Raw genomic sequence first — 16,395 nt, 5'->3', positions numbered from 1 at the left:
CTATGAGATGGCCAATCTTTATGTTGTGCAGTAGTAAAGCCGGCTTTAGGAATAGCAGTTTATCCTTTGCTTGTTAGGATAACATGAGATCTTGTTGGATTTTTAACACGTGCATTTAGAACCCTGTAAGTATCTGAAGTTCTTTCTTATTGTGCAAGAAAGCCGACTGTAGGACTAGCAACCCATCATTTGCTTGTTAGGATGACATGAGATCTTGTTGGATTCTTAAGTAACACATCATGCATTGAGACCCCTATAAGTATATGAAGTTTTTCCATTGCTGGCTATGAGATTGCCATTATTTGTTATTGTACAGGAGAGCCAAGGAATAGCAGCCTATTTCTTGTTTGTGAGGATAATGTGAGATCCTGTTGGATTCTTAGTACATTATACCCTTAGATCCCTATCCAAGTTTTCTGGACTCTTGATGGTTTTCCTAGCACCATAATAAAGGATTTATCTTTTATCATTTAGAGTATGTTCAAACTTTGAATTATCTGGTACTGATGGAAAATTCTGATATTAGCGTAATGGGCCACTTGTTTGCACTACGTGGTTCTGTTTCTTGTTTCAATGCCACTGTCCTATTTCTGTTGAGAATTAAGTGAAGTATTTTGGAAATAACTGCAAAGGCTGTGTAGCAGCTGCTAGACTTTGTTGCTGTTTAGTTGGAGCATTCTGGATAATTGTAGGACGACCAAACTTCACATACAATTTTGGTCCCATTGTTTGTCTTGTTGATATGGCAAGAGGAGGTCAACAATTGATTTGTGTATACCTGACAATCTATGTTCTCCAGTGAGATGTTAAAATGCTTGCTTGCTTATGGATCTTGTGACCACCTGGTCAGCTTTGATGCATTAGAAGCTTGGATTGAATTTGTTTCCAGTGATGGGTTACTGCACTAGTTGGTTTTTCCCCCCCTCTTTGGTGAATATATGTGGCCAAATTTGGAGACTAACCTGATGAAAAGAATTAAGCCAGGACGCCAGAGGGTAAAGGAGCGATGGAGTATTTCTGGGGCTTGCTCATGTAGTTTTAGGTTTTAAAGCTGTCTCTCTGCGCTTCTAGCTATCTCAAACTTGAATTCTATGACTCCAAATATCAGATTTCTCAGATGTTAATCTGACTGTCAGTCAATGCCACCTAAATTAGAAAATACCAGGTGCCTACTTAGGCAATTGATTACATATGAATCTTTTGAAGAGTTAATAAATAAGAGTGATGGATGCCTTAGGGCTGGGGAGCAGAAGTTAAATGAGTTTGTTGGAATACTAGTTCTCGTGAATGTGTAGAAGTTTGCTTCACTTGTTATAGAAATGATCGCTGTATGTTTTTTCTTTCTTTATGGTGCTATTTTCTATTGAATATATTCATGGCATTGTAACTCATCTTTCCACTCTTTTTTTTTTTTAATACTAATCTGTCCACTCTTTCAGGTTTGGTTCTTCATGGAATTTTTCCATAGAACTATCTGTACCATAACATATTCAATTGCCTGCCTTGTATGTTTATCTAATATTTGTTTAACATGGTTGCAGATTGGACGCTTGGAATCTTGTCAATGCTGGTGATCTAGAAGAGGAAAAAGAAATGCCTGTCTTTGACGCTAATGTGGGAGATAGATCTCTGGGAAGACCAAAAGGCTTTTGATTTCTTTTTTTGCCGGGTTAGCAAAATCTGAAGATGCTTATTCTGGGATGAAGATTTGTCAACCACCCTTAGAAGGGTTTGGTTGCTTTGCCTGGTGGTGAGGGAGTTGTGTAGACAAAATAACATGGGAAGATCACATGGGAATTTATTGTTTCAAGGAGCGTATTCCGACCATGTTTGTTTGGGGATGAAGATTCTTCGGCCATATAATTCAAAGCATATTTTGCCTGAGTGGGGAATGGTGAGGAATCCTTGGTAAAGAGTAAATTGAGGAAAAACGTAAAGTTCACTGTTTGCACGGGGAAAAAATCCAATGGTTACTTGTTGGGGGATGAAGATTGGTCCGTCATTTGGCGTTGGCTTTCATATCCTGTTTAATAGTGCTATGCGATTATCAGAAGTGAAACACTACAAAGGAGTGTGCTCCTATTGTGAAACAGACAAATTATACTTTTTTTTCCATCTCATGTTCATTTCCACCTTAAAGGGAGACACTACGAAAGGGTATGCTCGTATTCTGACTGTTGCAGGAGGATACATCTCGAGGGAAGTTCCAGCAAAATTGAGTTTCGTATCTTCTAGCCTTTTTTAAGGGCAGCATTCGTATTTTATTTATTATAAGACTGGAGTCCTTTTGTTTGCCCAACTACTCGTTTTGTTCATTTAGATTACGACACTGAGGATGTTTGCATCCTAGGCATCGAATTGAACTGCATCCGGTTCCAGGATCATGAGCTGAATCCCTTAATCTTTGGCAGAGGAGAACGCAGTAATATGTAATTTGACCAAGTCTTTGAGTTCAGACCCTTAAATTTATATTTGTTTCTGATTTATTAATAAAATTAATTTCTAAATCAAATGGGTTTATTTTGGCCTGATTTTAAATAAAATGGTTAAATACAATTTCAATTTACATGAGAACTAACAATGTATCCGAAAGAAGAAAAAAGGTAGAAGTGAAAAACGCCAACCATGAAATCATGGCAGCATGGTCACAGCTTGAGAATTTGAACGTTGGCTAAAAATACCATACACCCAGAAATACTAAATATTATACAGTTGTGTAAAAATACAATGAACAAGAAGAATACAGGGCCATGCATGCCAATATAACGCTCGGCCGCTGAAATCATCATATGCTTAAGAACATTTTGGCATAGTCAGTGAGCTTATCGCATCAGGCAATGCGGGGAAAAATAACATCAAAATAGCTTTGAGTTGCCCTGGCCATTTGCCGCCAGAGGTTCAGCGGAGATAACTTCTGAGAAGGTCATTTGATCCGTTTCATATTCCCTTTAACTTTCACAAGTTGCCACTGACATTGGGGTTCTAAAATCATACGAATATACCTTGTAACAAAATCGACAATCCCAGCGTAACAGAAGCAACTTCTTCTCATAGTTTGTTGTTGCCTGGAATTTGCCAGAGTATATCTTCAACTTCGGTGTTGAAAATGAAGCTAGTAAACACAGTAGTGATCTCGCTGGCCAAGCATCAATACAAAAAGGAAGAGATTGAGTTACAGTTCTTGACTATGCAAACCGTTATAAAATATAAGCTAAATTACTTTCTTCTACCTAATAAATACCAAAAATACATTATTCCTCCCTCTCTTAAGAAACAGGTCCTTCTAAATATTCCTCACTGACTCTAAACACTGTTATTTACTAAAACTGTGAGAGAAGTAACAAACAGAAAGAGCAAGACATAAATCATATGCCGTGAGTTTAGAGTACAGCTATCCAAGTCAGTTTGTTGACAAGCAGCTAACATTTTCTCTTCTCCCCTTAATTTATGGTATTGTATAGGTATCTTTCAAAATACAACAATGACCAACAACTAAACTGATGATTTAAGTTAAGTGGAAGGATTTTCTTTTTCATTTTTTCTTCATTTTGGTTTTTTGCCGTGTCCTCAGCTCATTCATCATGTAAACTGCGGCCATTTTTTTGGGCCAAATGTATACTACTGCCTTGATTACTGATCAGGAAGCACAAACCATTGAATTATAGAATGAAGCAATTCTCCAGAATGTTCATCTATTTCCCAACAAATTATTTTTTTTAATCAATAAACATTGATGACAAAATGAAAAATCAATTATGACAATTGTATGGTAAGTGAACTTAATGTAGGAGAGACAAGGGATGAAAGTAAATTACTTAAGCCCAGGAAGAGTCATGTAATTCAGTAGTGTTGGGTGCCGAACAACATATTCCTTCCATTCTTCTTTATTAATCTTACCATCCTTGTCAGCATCAGCATCTTGAAAAGTCTGATAAAGAACTACAATGTAAGAATCAAAACTCCAATCAAAGTTTTTTTTGGGGGGGGGGGGGGGGGACAAAGGGGGAAAAAAATTGCCTTATCAAGAATAGCTTCCAGAAAGTTGTCTTCTAGTTGCGTCCCGCATTCTGACATTATGGCCATCATCATTTGCCTAACCTGGAAAAAGTTTCAGGGGAGCAAAACAGTTTAAACACTAGCACCTTTATCCACCAAGTATGTCTAGCCAAACTGATGCTGTGCAAAGAGATTTGCTATAACCAATAGCACCCGTTCGATTATACATTATTAACCCATAATAACGGTACAAACTGAATAACATCTGCCAAACCTGGAAATGTCAAGATACTTACTTCTTCCCGCTCAATATATCCTGTCTGCCTCAAGTCATACAATTTAAAGGCAACTGCAAGCAAGCCAGAAGAGACAATAGATATTTATTAATATAAAGTATTAATTGGCTCAGATGAAGGAAGCAACTGCTATTAAATTATTTAAGTCTTACAATCAATTTTCTTTTCCAGAGGAGCAGCAGGATGAAAGACACTAAGAGCATGGATAAACTCGTCAAATTCTATAACACCATTTCTTTTCTCATCAAAGAGATCAAATACCTGAAAACGAGTTATCAACAAGAAATGTACTCACCATTTAACTTGAACTTCAAATCAAGTATGTAGGATGCATTAAGGATAAAAGAAATAGGATAAAATTGTCAGAATGAACATACCCTATCAAGGAACAGGTTCTCGCCACATGACGTTCTCAACAGCGCCAATCTAAGCTCTTCCTTCATATGGAAAACAAAGACGAGTTAAAGAAGGCATTCTGACAAATAATATCAACTCCAGTGTTGATAAACTAAGCAGCCAACATAATCAAATATAACAATGCACACAATCTTAGCACTAAAAGCACTTCCTATCTAAAAAGTCACTGTCACATCTTTGCTTAGAAGTCCACACTCATGTTCAGTGGCAAGGATCTCATTTTAGAATTTTTCAGTGAGCACTACTCCCTCATCGTCATAATGTTTAAATCACTTGTTTCTTTGAACAGGGCAAATCCCAACAACATGCTGCCATACGGTTCAGTGTTGTCATACATCCAAACAAACAAAATTTTAAAGGCAAACTCCGTTAAAACTAAGCAGATGGAAAAAGTCGATGAAGTCTTGACAATTTCAGTTACCTTGTGTATGAGGCCATCGTCAATGATTGAACTACTCAATTTCTTGTATAATTCACGCAAAGCCTCAATTTCATTAACAGTAACTGCACGAACACCAGAACAAAATTGTAAGAAGCAGAATTTCTATACGCAATCAGTGAGATCAGAGAAAGCAACGAACATGGAGAACTCCTAGCAAGAAGGACTAAATCGTCGAATGTGGAATAGATCTTTTTCTTGGGAGGTTGAATATTGAAGCATCCGGACAAGCTATAAGCCAAAGCCTCAAATAATCCTATGAACGGTATGAACACGAAACAAAGCTTCTCCCCGATTGTCAAGCTCGACCTCGGATCCTTTCCCCAGTCAACACAGAGAAAAAGAAAAACAAAAAGGAAAGAGAGAGAAGCATTCAGTAAGAAGAATTTCCCTCAAAAACCGGACTAAAATTATTTGAATAATTTACAACAACATGCGTGGATCAATGATGTTAAACAAAAAGAAGAAGTACCCTTTAAGCAAACATAAAATCCTGATACGAAAAAGAAAGACGGAGAAGAAAAAGCAGAATCAAACGAGAGACATTACCAAAGAGCTCGTACTAAAATCCATATCAGCGAAACATCGGAGATTTTCCCACGAGAGACGCATCCAGAGGTAGATCACGGCAAAATTTTGGAATCTGTTATGTTGTTTCAATAGAGAAATAATAATGACTGAAGGTTGAAGATAATCAATGGCCGCCACATGGGGCTGCGAATGATTGATATTACTGACAAGATTTGTTGTTGTGGCCTGTGGGCGCCGGGGCCACGGGCCACCGACCTTAGGGGCTCATTAATTAATTAATTAAATAGTAGCAATAACAAAATCACATGAGCGTATTATTACGGTAGGGTGATTGGCTAATCAAGGACTTGGCAATTAATAAATAATAAATAGGAGGACGAGAAGGCAAAGATGAAATCTGATGTGGAAGGGGATTGGTGCCAACTAAGACTTGATTATGTCAAGTGGGAAAGTAATGGATGGAATCCAATTTCGCCATGTGATTCATGTCGACGTGGCCACAATTTCGTGTGGTTCTCTTCTTTGGGGCTAAATCAAATCTATTAAGCAACTTCAGGTGAAGTCAGCAAAAAATGAAATTTATGTTGTTATAAAACTTTAGGGAATAAAAAATTAGTATGCCTAAGAACGAGAAGAGAACAAGCTTCATTTTTTTTTTTGGTCTTCATTTTATGATTTTAAATTGTCTTCTCATTTTTACTTTTGATAATTACAGTAATTTAGAAACTTTGGGGATAAACGTAAAAATATACTCCTTCCCATCCTTAACATCAAACCTATTTAACTAATTTAATGAGATTAAGAAAATTAGATAAATTTGTTAATATCCGATATAAAGTAGATCTTTTTTAATATCATCATTTCCTCTCCTACTTAATTATGGTTAATAGAGTATTCATAGGAGTAATTTAAAAAAATTTAATAAACATAAGAAGTAGATCTTATATTTAAAACTAAAATTAACTCAATAATTAATTATTATATTGAGTACTTTTAATCCTCCAACCATGTGTAAGGTTTCATATTAGTTCATTGATTTTATTAAGTGTTTTTTATTTACTCTTTAATAAATTAATCTAATGGGAAAAAAATTGATACTGTAGTTTAAAATGCTGAGAAAGCATTGCTATATTTTTTTTTTAAAAAAAAAGCGTGTTTGTTTATTTTCTTCCCCTCCTCATTGTCTTTCGGGTGGGAGGGGTTAGTGATGTGTTTATTCTATTTATTGTTTGCTTTTGATCTGCTCCTTATTTCTCCTGCAGTTCTCTTCTTAACTCTTATATTAACAATTAAATTGACCAACTTTAAATTTTGGTATGGGAGAAACAAGATGGAAATTGGCAGGGTTGATTTTGAAAACATAATTATATTTTTAAGAATGATCGTTGGACATGATACAATTGGCAATATTAGCACTTATGCACTTAAAGTCAAGGCAAAAACACATCTTGAAAGAAATGTTTTTAGAAGATGCGCAAAGGTTTGGTTTAAGGCATACCACAAGATGAAAGGATTTTCATCGGTAAAAATCAAGATTCATTTGAAGTGGTTTATAAGCAGTTTTTGAATTTTGACTTACAGAATACAGAATAAGAATATGAGAAGAGTTTTATCTCGATTTTTATAAAAAATATTTATAAATGATTTTAAACACTAATTCAAATAGGGCATGGTCATGTGAATAAAGAGGTAGACAGCATGTGTGGACTCGTGGTGGTTTGAGATTTGGAAGAGCTTAATGATTCTTGATTTTTTCTTGGCACATGATCTCAAAATTCTCCATACCTGCTTTAACACATAAGATGAGCATTTAATCAATAAAAGTAGAGGTCTAAGGTAGCAGATTGGCTTCTTGTTTTTTTTTTTAAGTAAAAAATCACGAAACCTTTATTTTTGAGATTTTTTTGAAGTACTTGTCTTGATACCTTGAAGAGCTTGTTTCAGGATCCCAAAATGTTTGCAAGTGAGTTAAGGAGGCTTATTGAATCGCAAGCTATAATAACATTCCCCAAGTCTAGCTAGACAATTACTTTCCACATCATAATTCATAAACCAAGTTCCCCATTCGTCCAGCTCAACATGAGTTTATAAATCCAGGACTCAGCCCAGCCACAAATCAAAGGTCAATCAACTTACTAAATAATCCTTTAACTTTCAAAATCATCGAATGTGACATCATAACATAAATCAAGTTCCATAACAACACAAGTTTAAAATAACATCTTAAACCATGGCAACAAAAGGAATAGAGATATCATAATTAAGCATACGTGCAACACCAACAAATGAAAATATAGAGTCATCAAGTTCACTCCTCTGTGCTTTTCCCTGCTTTCTAATCAAACCTTCACTTGAAATAGAGCATTCAAAAAATAAATGATCAAGTAATTTCATTACATCTCCAATCCAATCTCACTTAGACCAACCTTCAAATCTTTCAATCCAGTTTTTCAAGTCAACAGACATATATACTACCTTCGGGTCTTACTACAAAACTCAACTGACTAACTTGAAAAGATTAAATAAGTTAAATAAATTACTTTAAAATATTTATATTTATTATTTTTTAAACTAATTTGTTTTTAAATTGATATGCAATCCAATGATATGCATAAATATTTTTAAAGAATCATATAATGTAATTAAATAATATATGTAATTTTATTAATCTCTTTAAATTAATTAACTAGATATTATACAGTTACACTGAGAATCAGAGCAGCATGCTCATCACACGCATATATGTTGATAATCTTCCAATTGGTATCATGATTTGCACTTTGCAATTTCTTATCTCGATCTATGAATCGCTAACATGATCATGACACCGCCCTTTTTTAAACTGTTATTAAATATTACTCATCGAGTTCATATTATATTGCGCTTGTTAGCATTTATCTGTATCAATTTAATTCGTACGTAGCATTTTTTTTTATCCTGTCCATTTCAATATTATGTGAGTTGTGTGTATATGATTGATTCATTAATTATTTTATTGATTTTTTTGCCAAAATTATTTTATTGACCTCGGTCCACCCTTTTTAAAGTTGAAACTTGCAAGTAAAAATATTTTGATTGTTTTAACTTTTCAGTGCGCAATTCTGCTTATAATAATAATAAAAATTAATCTTTTAATATCGGTGATGTTGACTCTTTGAAATTTAGTTCTTAAATTTTGATTTCATACAATCCAGTTTTGTTAGTTGGCTCAGCTACAACTTAATTCTTAAAGTTAAACTTAATATAACTTAATCCCTCTATTTTTAACTATGAAATATTGCTCCTTATATTTTTAAAAGTAAAATTGTCTATTTCATGAAGCTTCAACAACTAAAGTTTTGAATGATTGAAATTTATGTGACGGAGTCGCAGTGAATTAAAAATTTAGAAAATGAGTTATGATTGAGTTAAAATTATAGAAATTGTATTATTAACAATATTTATGTTAAGTTTTTTATATTTATTATACTAAACTTTCTAATCAAACATTATCATATTTTTAAAATATTGTCATTTCATTATAAATTTACATAAATAAATACATAATTTTTTACCAGTAATAAAAAAAATACATAACTATATTCATATTCAAGAACTTAACATAATAAATATAACAAATTTTATACAAGCATCTATGACTGAATGAAAATTATATGAATAAAAAATTAATTTTTTTTTAAAGAAAAAACGGTCTCTGTTGACCTGGTAAATACTACTCCTCCGGTCCTAATTATAAGACCCAATTGACTTATTTGAGGAAATTAAGGAAGTAAGTTAAGTTGGTTATTTATAATAAATAAGTGTTGTCATTCCTAAAATATCCTTGCTAATTAAGTATATTGGCTAAAACTATCATTATTAGAAGGATTATCTTGGAAAAAAATGCATAAATATAAGAGACAAAATGGATTGGGTCTTATAATTAGGACCAAATAAAAAGTCAAATTGGGTCTTATAATAAGGACAGGAGGAGTAATAGGAAAACTTTCTCGGAGTTTGCAAAAGAGCCACGTGGGCCAGCTGGCGTGGATCCCGTATTGAGTCATTATACGATGGGTGTCGCTTTCCTATTTGCGTCCCCACACCGTTAGTGTGGTCTTATCCGCACAATAGTCCAACACACTCCTTGTAGGCGAGCGGTTGGCATCGTTGGACCCGATTCCGAATAAAATAAATAGATCAAACGTCGCCGTACGCTTGAAATCTTCGAGTTTCTATGTGTCGCAGCCCCAATAGCTCCCGGGTTCTGCAAGCGGACACATCGTTTAAGGACGAGCTCTCTATTTTCTATTTAATTTTCTTTCATCTATCTGTCATTTACGATGCAACAAGCACAACAAGCACAATCCCTCTTCTTGGTTGATGTGGAGCTCTTGATTTAACTCATTGATATGTTGAATGTTGGTCTATTTTTAATTAAATAACAATAAACTCCTTTTTTAATATTATAAAAATTCTCATAAATTAACAAAAATAGCGCTCATTTTATGCTGAAAAATCTAGGAAGACAATTTTGATATGCTAAAATTAGATTTTACTACATAAGTATATTAACTTTTCCATTTGATTTGAGGTAAATGAAAAGGAAAGGAGAAGAAATTCTAAATTTCTAATATCGGGCTTGTTTGGAATAGCGTTCAAAAATATTATAAGTATGTTTTACATCAGTTGAGATGGAACTTTTTTTTTGGCCACAAATCGAAACAAAACTTCTCTTACTTGCTTATCTAGTATTTTATAAATCACAATTGAAAAGTTACTCATAAATTATTCTAAACAGGCTTATTATAGTTCATAATCCATTTCTTTTTACAAACACCACATTTACGACCTAATTTTTTTGCCAGAATTTACTACCTAATTTTTTATTTTTTATTCTGTGAGTCCCACATCCACCTTTTTAATACAGGCCCCGCATTTTCCTTTATTATATATATATAAATAAAACGTTAAAATATTGAAAATGCTGGGGCAAAATTATAGATAGAAAAGGAAACGTAAATTATCGTGGGATTAACATCCAAATTATTGGAAGTCGCATGAGTTGATGTAAAATGGAATTTCAAATCAAATCTAGTGTTTAAAAATGTGTGTGCATTCATGGATCAATATATATAATATATATATATATATATATATATTAATGAAACTCGATATTTTTAGGTTTTGGAGTAAGATGTAATATAAAAGCATTTACATACATTTTATAGTCCATTGATATTATAAGCTTGTGTGGGAGGGTGTTAATGGAAGAGCCTCGCATTGTGTGAAACTGCGGGCGTCCAAATGCATATACAGTATCCCCCCCCAAAAAAAAAAAAATGCATGTACAGTAACTTGTGATCATTGTTTAAATTAAAATAGTGTTGGCGGCAGCACTTAAATTGTTTAAAAGTCTAGTGGATCTTCCATCTCCTCTGTAATGTTTTATAAATCTTGTTAATGGCAACACCTGCAGAGAAATGATAAATCCAAGTTATGTTATACGGACACTATCCTTAAGAGCTATTTCGTAACTACCGACAAAGTAAGAAGCGGCACTCCCCAAGATTAAACAGATTCTTCCTATAAGAACGGGGTGAGCAGAATAACGAAAGATAAAAGAACTTAGTAAGACAGAACACTAAAGGAGGGAAGAAACTTGCCCGAAAGCTCAAAACTCGATGGTCATGAACTTCAGTCTCATGCCCCATTTATAAGCTGTGGATCACAAAAGAGTATTGAGCACTTAAACACAATTAAGTTTCGGTTTCAAAATTATTAACCCACTTAATGAGGATTTAGAATTATTAAAAATATCAGTTACAAATATTGAAAAGGTATAATGGTGATTAAGGAAGTGGATTAATTAGATAGATATTTTTCATAAAGAGTGTCCAGTACCGCGTTTGATTCATGCACAGGGGGTGAGGGGAAATTGCCGGATTAGTTTTCGGTGGCCCATTGTGCGTGCAAGTCTATTTCTCCTCTTGACCCTGTTAACAGCCCAAGACCTCTTAGTAGTTCGACCCTGACTCCAAGTGATATGAGAGTCTTCTTTTGACACACCCACACACAATATTTACAACAATTAGCCCCATCAAGTCGCAATAGATCCTAGTTTCCGCTTGTTTATACGTACTTGCTCTCAAAGTCTAATGAAGTTACTAGTCGAGGAGATTCTCTTCCTTCCAATGAATCATTGTTCAATTGATTACAAACAGAAAATAGAAAATAGTTGAGTGTTCTTGCCAAATCTTTTCTCTATGCATCCAGAATAATCATAGACTGAGCTTTCACCGTTTCTTAGTATTACCTTCGGTCATTAATATAATACTGCTACACAACGGCTAATCTAATTTGAGTCTTTCCTATATTTTTGTGGTCTTTGTTTTGCTTGCATTTGCTTCTTTTCTATGTTGTTTTGGGGCCTGTATGTTTCTATTTTTTTTAGTCTTTTATTTCTGTTAATAGCCTCAGTGTTATTTTTTAAGTGTTTGCATTGTGTTTTTTTGAGTCTGTTTTTATGAGTTTTGATAGTCCTTTGTATCCGTGTTCTTTAGTAATAAAACTATCTCTTTGGCAAAAAAAAAAAAAAAGAAGACATAATTGACCAATCTAATAAGATTAAAAAAAGTTAAATAAATTATTTTAAAGTTATTTATATTTATTATTTCTCTTCAAACTAATTTAACCGACTTATAAATTGATATATAAGATAACAATACATGTAAATATTTTAAACAATTATGTGATATGTGCTATAATTAGATAATCTATTTAGATTTTTTTTACTCTATTCAAATTAGTCAGTTGAGTTTTATATCAAATATCAGAACTAGTATCATAAAGATGGAGTTATTTCCATTTGTTTTCTCCTGTTATGGGAAATTATTAAAGAAGGCCATCAATTGAGCGCTATTATATGTTGGCAGTAGCATTGAAATTCTCCAAGATCCAGTAGATCTTCCACCTCCTCTATAATGCTAGGCAAACCCTGTTGACAGCAACACCTGCAAAGAACAGTAAATCCTAGTCGTGTCTTATAGACACTGTCCTTAAGAGCTATTCTGCAACTACCGGCAAAGCAAGAAGCGGCACTCCCCAAGATTAAACGGATTTTTCCTATAAGAACAGGGTGAGCAAAACAGCGAAAGGTAAAAGAACTCAGTAAGGCAGAATACCAGAGGAGGGAAGAGAGTTGCCAGAAAGCTCGGAGCACGGCGGTCCCTCTTTGAACTTTCATCTCATGCCCTTTTTATAGGCTACGGATCACAATACCATTGGGCACATTTAAACGCATTTAATGATAATTAACTCATAATTAAATGAGCGGTTTCAAGTAGTAATTAACTTGTTTAATGACTATTTAAGAAGAATAAAGTCTTCGGTTACGAATATGAAAGAGGCATAATTATAATTAAAATTTAGATAGATATTTCCAATAAAGTGCCCAGTACTGCATTTGACTCGTGCACAAGGGGGTGAGGGGAAATGGCCGGATTTGTCTCCGGTGGCCCATTGTGCGCGTAAGTCCACTCCTCCTCTTGGCCCATTTGGTAGTCCAAGACCACTTATTACTTGGACCCTCACAATCCCAAGCAATATGGGACTCTTCCTTTGATACACCCACACATAGTATTTACAACATTATATCCATCTTTTTTTGCGATACAAGCACAAGGATGAAGATTGATATCACATTTAGAGCAAGAAAAGACAATGCGGAACAAAGAAGCCAAATCAAATAAAAGAGAAACAGCTTAAACAAAGAATAGAAAAAAGCATGAATTCTTTGTTTGCCAAATAAATAATACTCCTCCAATCTTTAATATAAGACTCATTTAACTAATTTGATTAGGTTAAAAAAGTTAGGTAAGTTAGTTAATTATAAGAAATGTAAGACATTTTTCCTAAAACATCATAATCATCTTTCTTAATATCCCATCTCCTTCTTCTACTTGATTATGGTTGAGGGAGTATTCATAGGGGTAATTTAGAGAAAATTAATAAATATGAAAAATGAGTCTTATATTTAGGACTAAAACCAACTCAACAATTGGATCATATATTAAAAACAAGAAAAGTATAATTTATCATGACAAATTTAATAAAAGTAAGAAATAAAATTAATAAGATTTTCAAGACTTATTGTAATAAAAAAAGGGGGGTGGGGGGGAGACTTGAGCATCATCAGACAGTCAAATCACAAAAATCCTCGCGTCAAATCAAGATCCTTTTGCCCCACTCTACTGGCAATTTGCGCCTTTTCTTTTTTTTTTTTAATGGTATTTCCATTTTTATGATTAATTAATAAAATAATAAAATGAGATCTGCATGTTGTGACCTTTTTTATCCATTTCCTCTTGTCTGATGCTTTGAGTAACCAAACTAAATTGGGCTTGACTGCTTGTTCGTTGTGTTCATTTATTTTGAAACTAGACCTCCACTGACAGCTGTGGCTTTTTATAGCCTTTGATAAAATTGATTAACAACTCATGTTGGCCCATTGTCCAATCATACAGATTATTAACCCAGTTACATATTTTGTAAATTATAATTAAAAAACTATTTTTAAAATTTTTTATTGCCATTCTAAACAAGCACTTCAATAAGTTTGGCATTTAGATCGCCCCCAAAAGGCTAAAATAACATTTTTGTGTTATACTTTTCAACCAATTTATAAGTTACTATTTACATGTTTTCCTAGAGAAAAAAAAATCTTATAATTTTACTCTTATTTAGTACATATATATTTTTTTAAAAAAAATTAACAATCTACTCCTCTTGGCCAAAATATAAAAGTTTTTCTAAAAACAAAATTTGATTCAAAATATAAGAGAATAAAAATGTAATTAATGATGGTTTGTCACTTTTATCCATTGTTATGAAAAGGGTAGAGAATATTAAATGCGGGAGGGATGGGACAATTTTTCTATCACATTTTTTAATAAGGTTAAAATAACTAATTTTTATTATTTTAAAACAAATATTACTTAATTTGTGAGAAAATTTAATTATGAATGGAAAGAAATTCACATTAACAAATTAATAATAAAATAGTATATTCATATTAAAAATTTAATAATGTAACTTATTACAGGCGCTAAAATATTTAAAGTAAATTAAATCAAACCCGTTCTGGTTTAAAATCTCGAGAAGAAAAAAAGAACTAAAATTCATAATCCCGAAGGTCTCTGTGCTTATTTGATATATTTCCCTTTCACGGAATAATTTATTGAATTCCTTAATTCAACTCCCTCGCCTCCTTCGTCTTCTCCTCGCTTCCTTCTTCTCAGATTCATCTCTCAGTAGTTAGCACTACGAAATCAGAAGAATCATGACCACTTATGGCACCATCCCTACTTCGTCTGCCCCATCCTCAAACCTCGAATTCATCTCACGCGCCAAGCAAAGAATCAAAGCCGGTCTCGGAACTCGCCGCCCATGGAAGGTTATGTTCAATTTCCGATCCTTCGGCCTCCCTGCCGGTCTCCCCGACGCAATTTCTCGTCTTAGAGTCAACATCGGCTACTTTCGTATGAACTACGCTATTATCGTACTTCTTATTCTCTTCCTCAGCCTCCTCTGGCACCCGATCTCCCTGATCGTCTTCGTCGTACTCATGGCTCTTTGGCTGTTCCTCTATTTCCTCCGCGACGAGCCGCTGGTGATTGCTGGTCGTCTGATCGATGACCGTGTGGTCCTGATCGTGATGGCGGTGCTGACCGTTGTTCTGCTGCTCTTGACCAACGTGACTCTCAATGTAGTGGTGGCGCTCTTGATCGGAGCGGGGTTCCTGGTAGCGCACGCGGCGTTTAGGAGGACCGATGATTTGTTCCTCGATGAAGAAGAAACTTCTGGATTGATGCCTAATGTAGCTACTACGGGTGCTTCTTCTTGATTCTTCTGTTTAATTTTAATTTCCTCTCTTCTATTGTTATTTCACTTATTTGTTAATTAATTTCAAGTTTGAAACTAGAGATTGCATTTCGTTCCTTGTGAATTCATATTTCTATTTTTGGGATGGGATTATGTGTAGAAATTGGTATGGGGTTGGGTTTTGGGTGAATAACGTGTTCTTACTCCTTAGTTTTTAATTTCATTCTTCATTTCTTTTTTATGGCACTAATGTTTGCTTTTTTGGGCTTTGAAGCTGCTAGAAAGTTGAAATTTAAATTTTTGGAATAGATAATGTGGTGCTTAAGATGAAATTGGATCCTACACTTTAGAGAAGTTATGATTGTCCAAAAAAAGTACAGTTAAGACTCCCCCCCGGCTCCTGCTTTTATTGTTTGGAGGTGTTTTTCCCCTTCCTAATTTTGAGCTAAGTTTTTCTGTCTTAATATAGGACTCAATTCTTGATTTGGTTTTGATTCTAAATATAAGATCTATTTTTCATATTTATTAATTTTTTCTAAATTACTCCTATGGATACTCCCTCAACCATAATCAAGTAAAAGAGGAAGAAGGGGTATTAAAAAACATGATTATGGTGTTTTAAAAAAAATGTCACTTTTCTTATAATTAACTAATTTACCTAACTTTCTTAATCTAATCAAATTAGTCAAATAAGTCTTATTAAGAACTGGAAGAGTATGATATTGAGTTTTTTTTTTTTTTTTTTGAAATGACCGGGTGAAAAACGCAGAGACCAGCTAATCATAGTCCAGATTGAAATCTAGAAAGATTTTGTAATTTGTACTATGTAGGAAGAAGAAATATAGATCTAGGGTC

At 33.9% G+C, this 16,395-nt stretch overlaps 2 protein-coding genes across 2 annotated transcripts; one reads left to right on the top strand and one right to left on the bottom strand.

The window, feature by feature from the left end:
• Window positions 1-2,604: 2,604 nt before the first annotated feature.
• On the bottom strand, window positions 2,605-5,817 carry LOC114746333 (calcineurin B-like protein 10). The gene is made up of 9 exons (XM_028934562.1): window positions 5,698-5,817; window positions 5,291-5,465; window positions 5,131-5,213; window positions 4,670-4,729; window positions 4,445-4,553; window positions 4,293-4,345; window positions 4,018-4,098; window positions 3,816-3,928; window positions 2,605-3,136 (listed from the first exon to the last, which is right to left on the bottom strand). Exons 1-9 carry the CDS (start codon window positions 5,758-5,760, stop codon window positions 3,049-3,051), a joined length of 825 nt encoding a protein of 274 aa, XP_028790395.1. The 5' UTR covers window positions 5,761-5,817; the 3' UTR covers window positions 2,605-3,048.
• Window positions 5,818-14,890: 9,073 nt separating this feature from the next.
• LOC114746334 (PRA1 family protein F3-like) lies at window positions 14,891-15,781 on the top strand. The gene has a single exon (XM_028934563.1). The coding sequence runs from the start codon at window positions 14,999-15,001 to the stop codon at window positions 15,560-15,562; it is 564 nt and encodes a 187-aa protein (XP_028790396.1). The 5' UTR covers window positions 14,891-14,998; the 3' UTR covers window positions 15,563-15,781.
• Window positions 15,782-16,395: the final 614 nt, after the last annotated feature.

Source organism: Neltuma alba, unplaced genomic scaffold, assembly GCF_004799145.2.
Source record: "Neltuma alba isolate B1F8T4 unplaced genomic scaffold, ASM479914v2 tig00004938_pilon, whole genome shotgun sequence".
Taxonomy (NCBI): Eukaryota; Viridiplantae; Streptophyta; class Magnoliopsida; order Fabales; family Fabaceae; genus Neltuma; species Neltuma alba.
The sequence above is the reverse complement of the archived record's forward strand: the minus strand, read 5'-3'. Positions and strand labels throughout refer to the sequence as shown.

Excerpts from the sequence above, each read along its gene's own strand:
- LOC114746333 (XM_028934562.1), bottom strand. The coding sequence starts at position 5,760 with ATGCGTCTCTCGTGGGAAAATCTCCGATGTTTCGCTGATATGGATTTT. Across the intron at positions 5,466-5,697 it reads ATTTTAGTACGAGCTCTTTG|GATCCGAGGTCGAGCTTGAC; the intron begins GTAATGTCTCTC and ends GACTGGGGAAAG. Across the intron at positions 3,137-3,815 it reads ATGACTCTTCCTGGGCTTAA|CGAGATCACTACTGTGTTTA; the intron begins GTAATTTACTTT and ends ATGCTTGGCCAG.
- LOC114746334 (XM_028934563.1), top strand. The coding sequence starts at position 14,999 with ATGACCACTTATGGCACCATCCCTACTTCGTCTGCCCCATCCTCAAAC.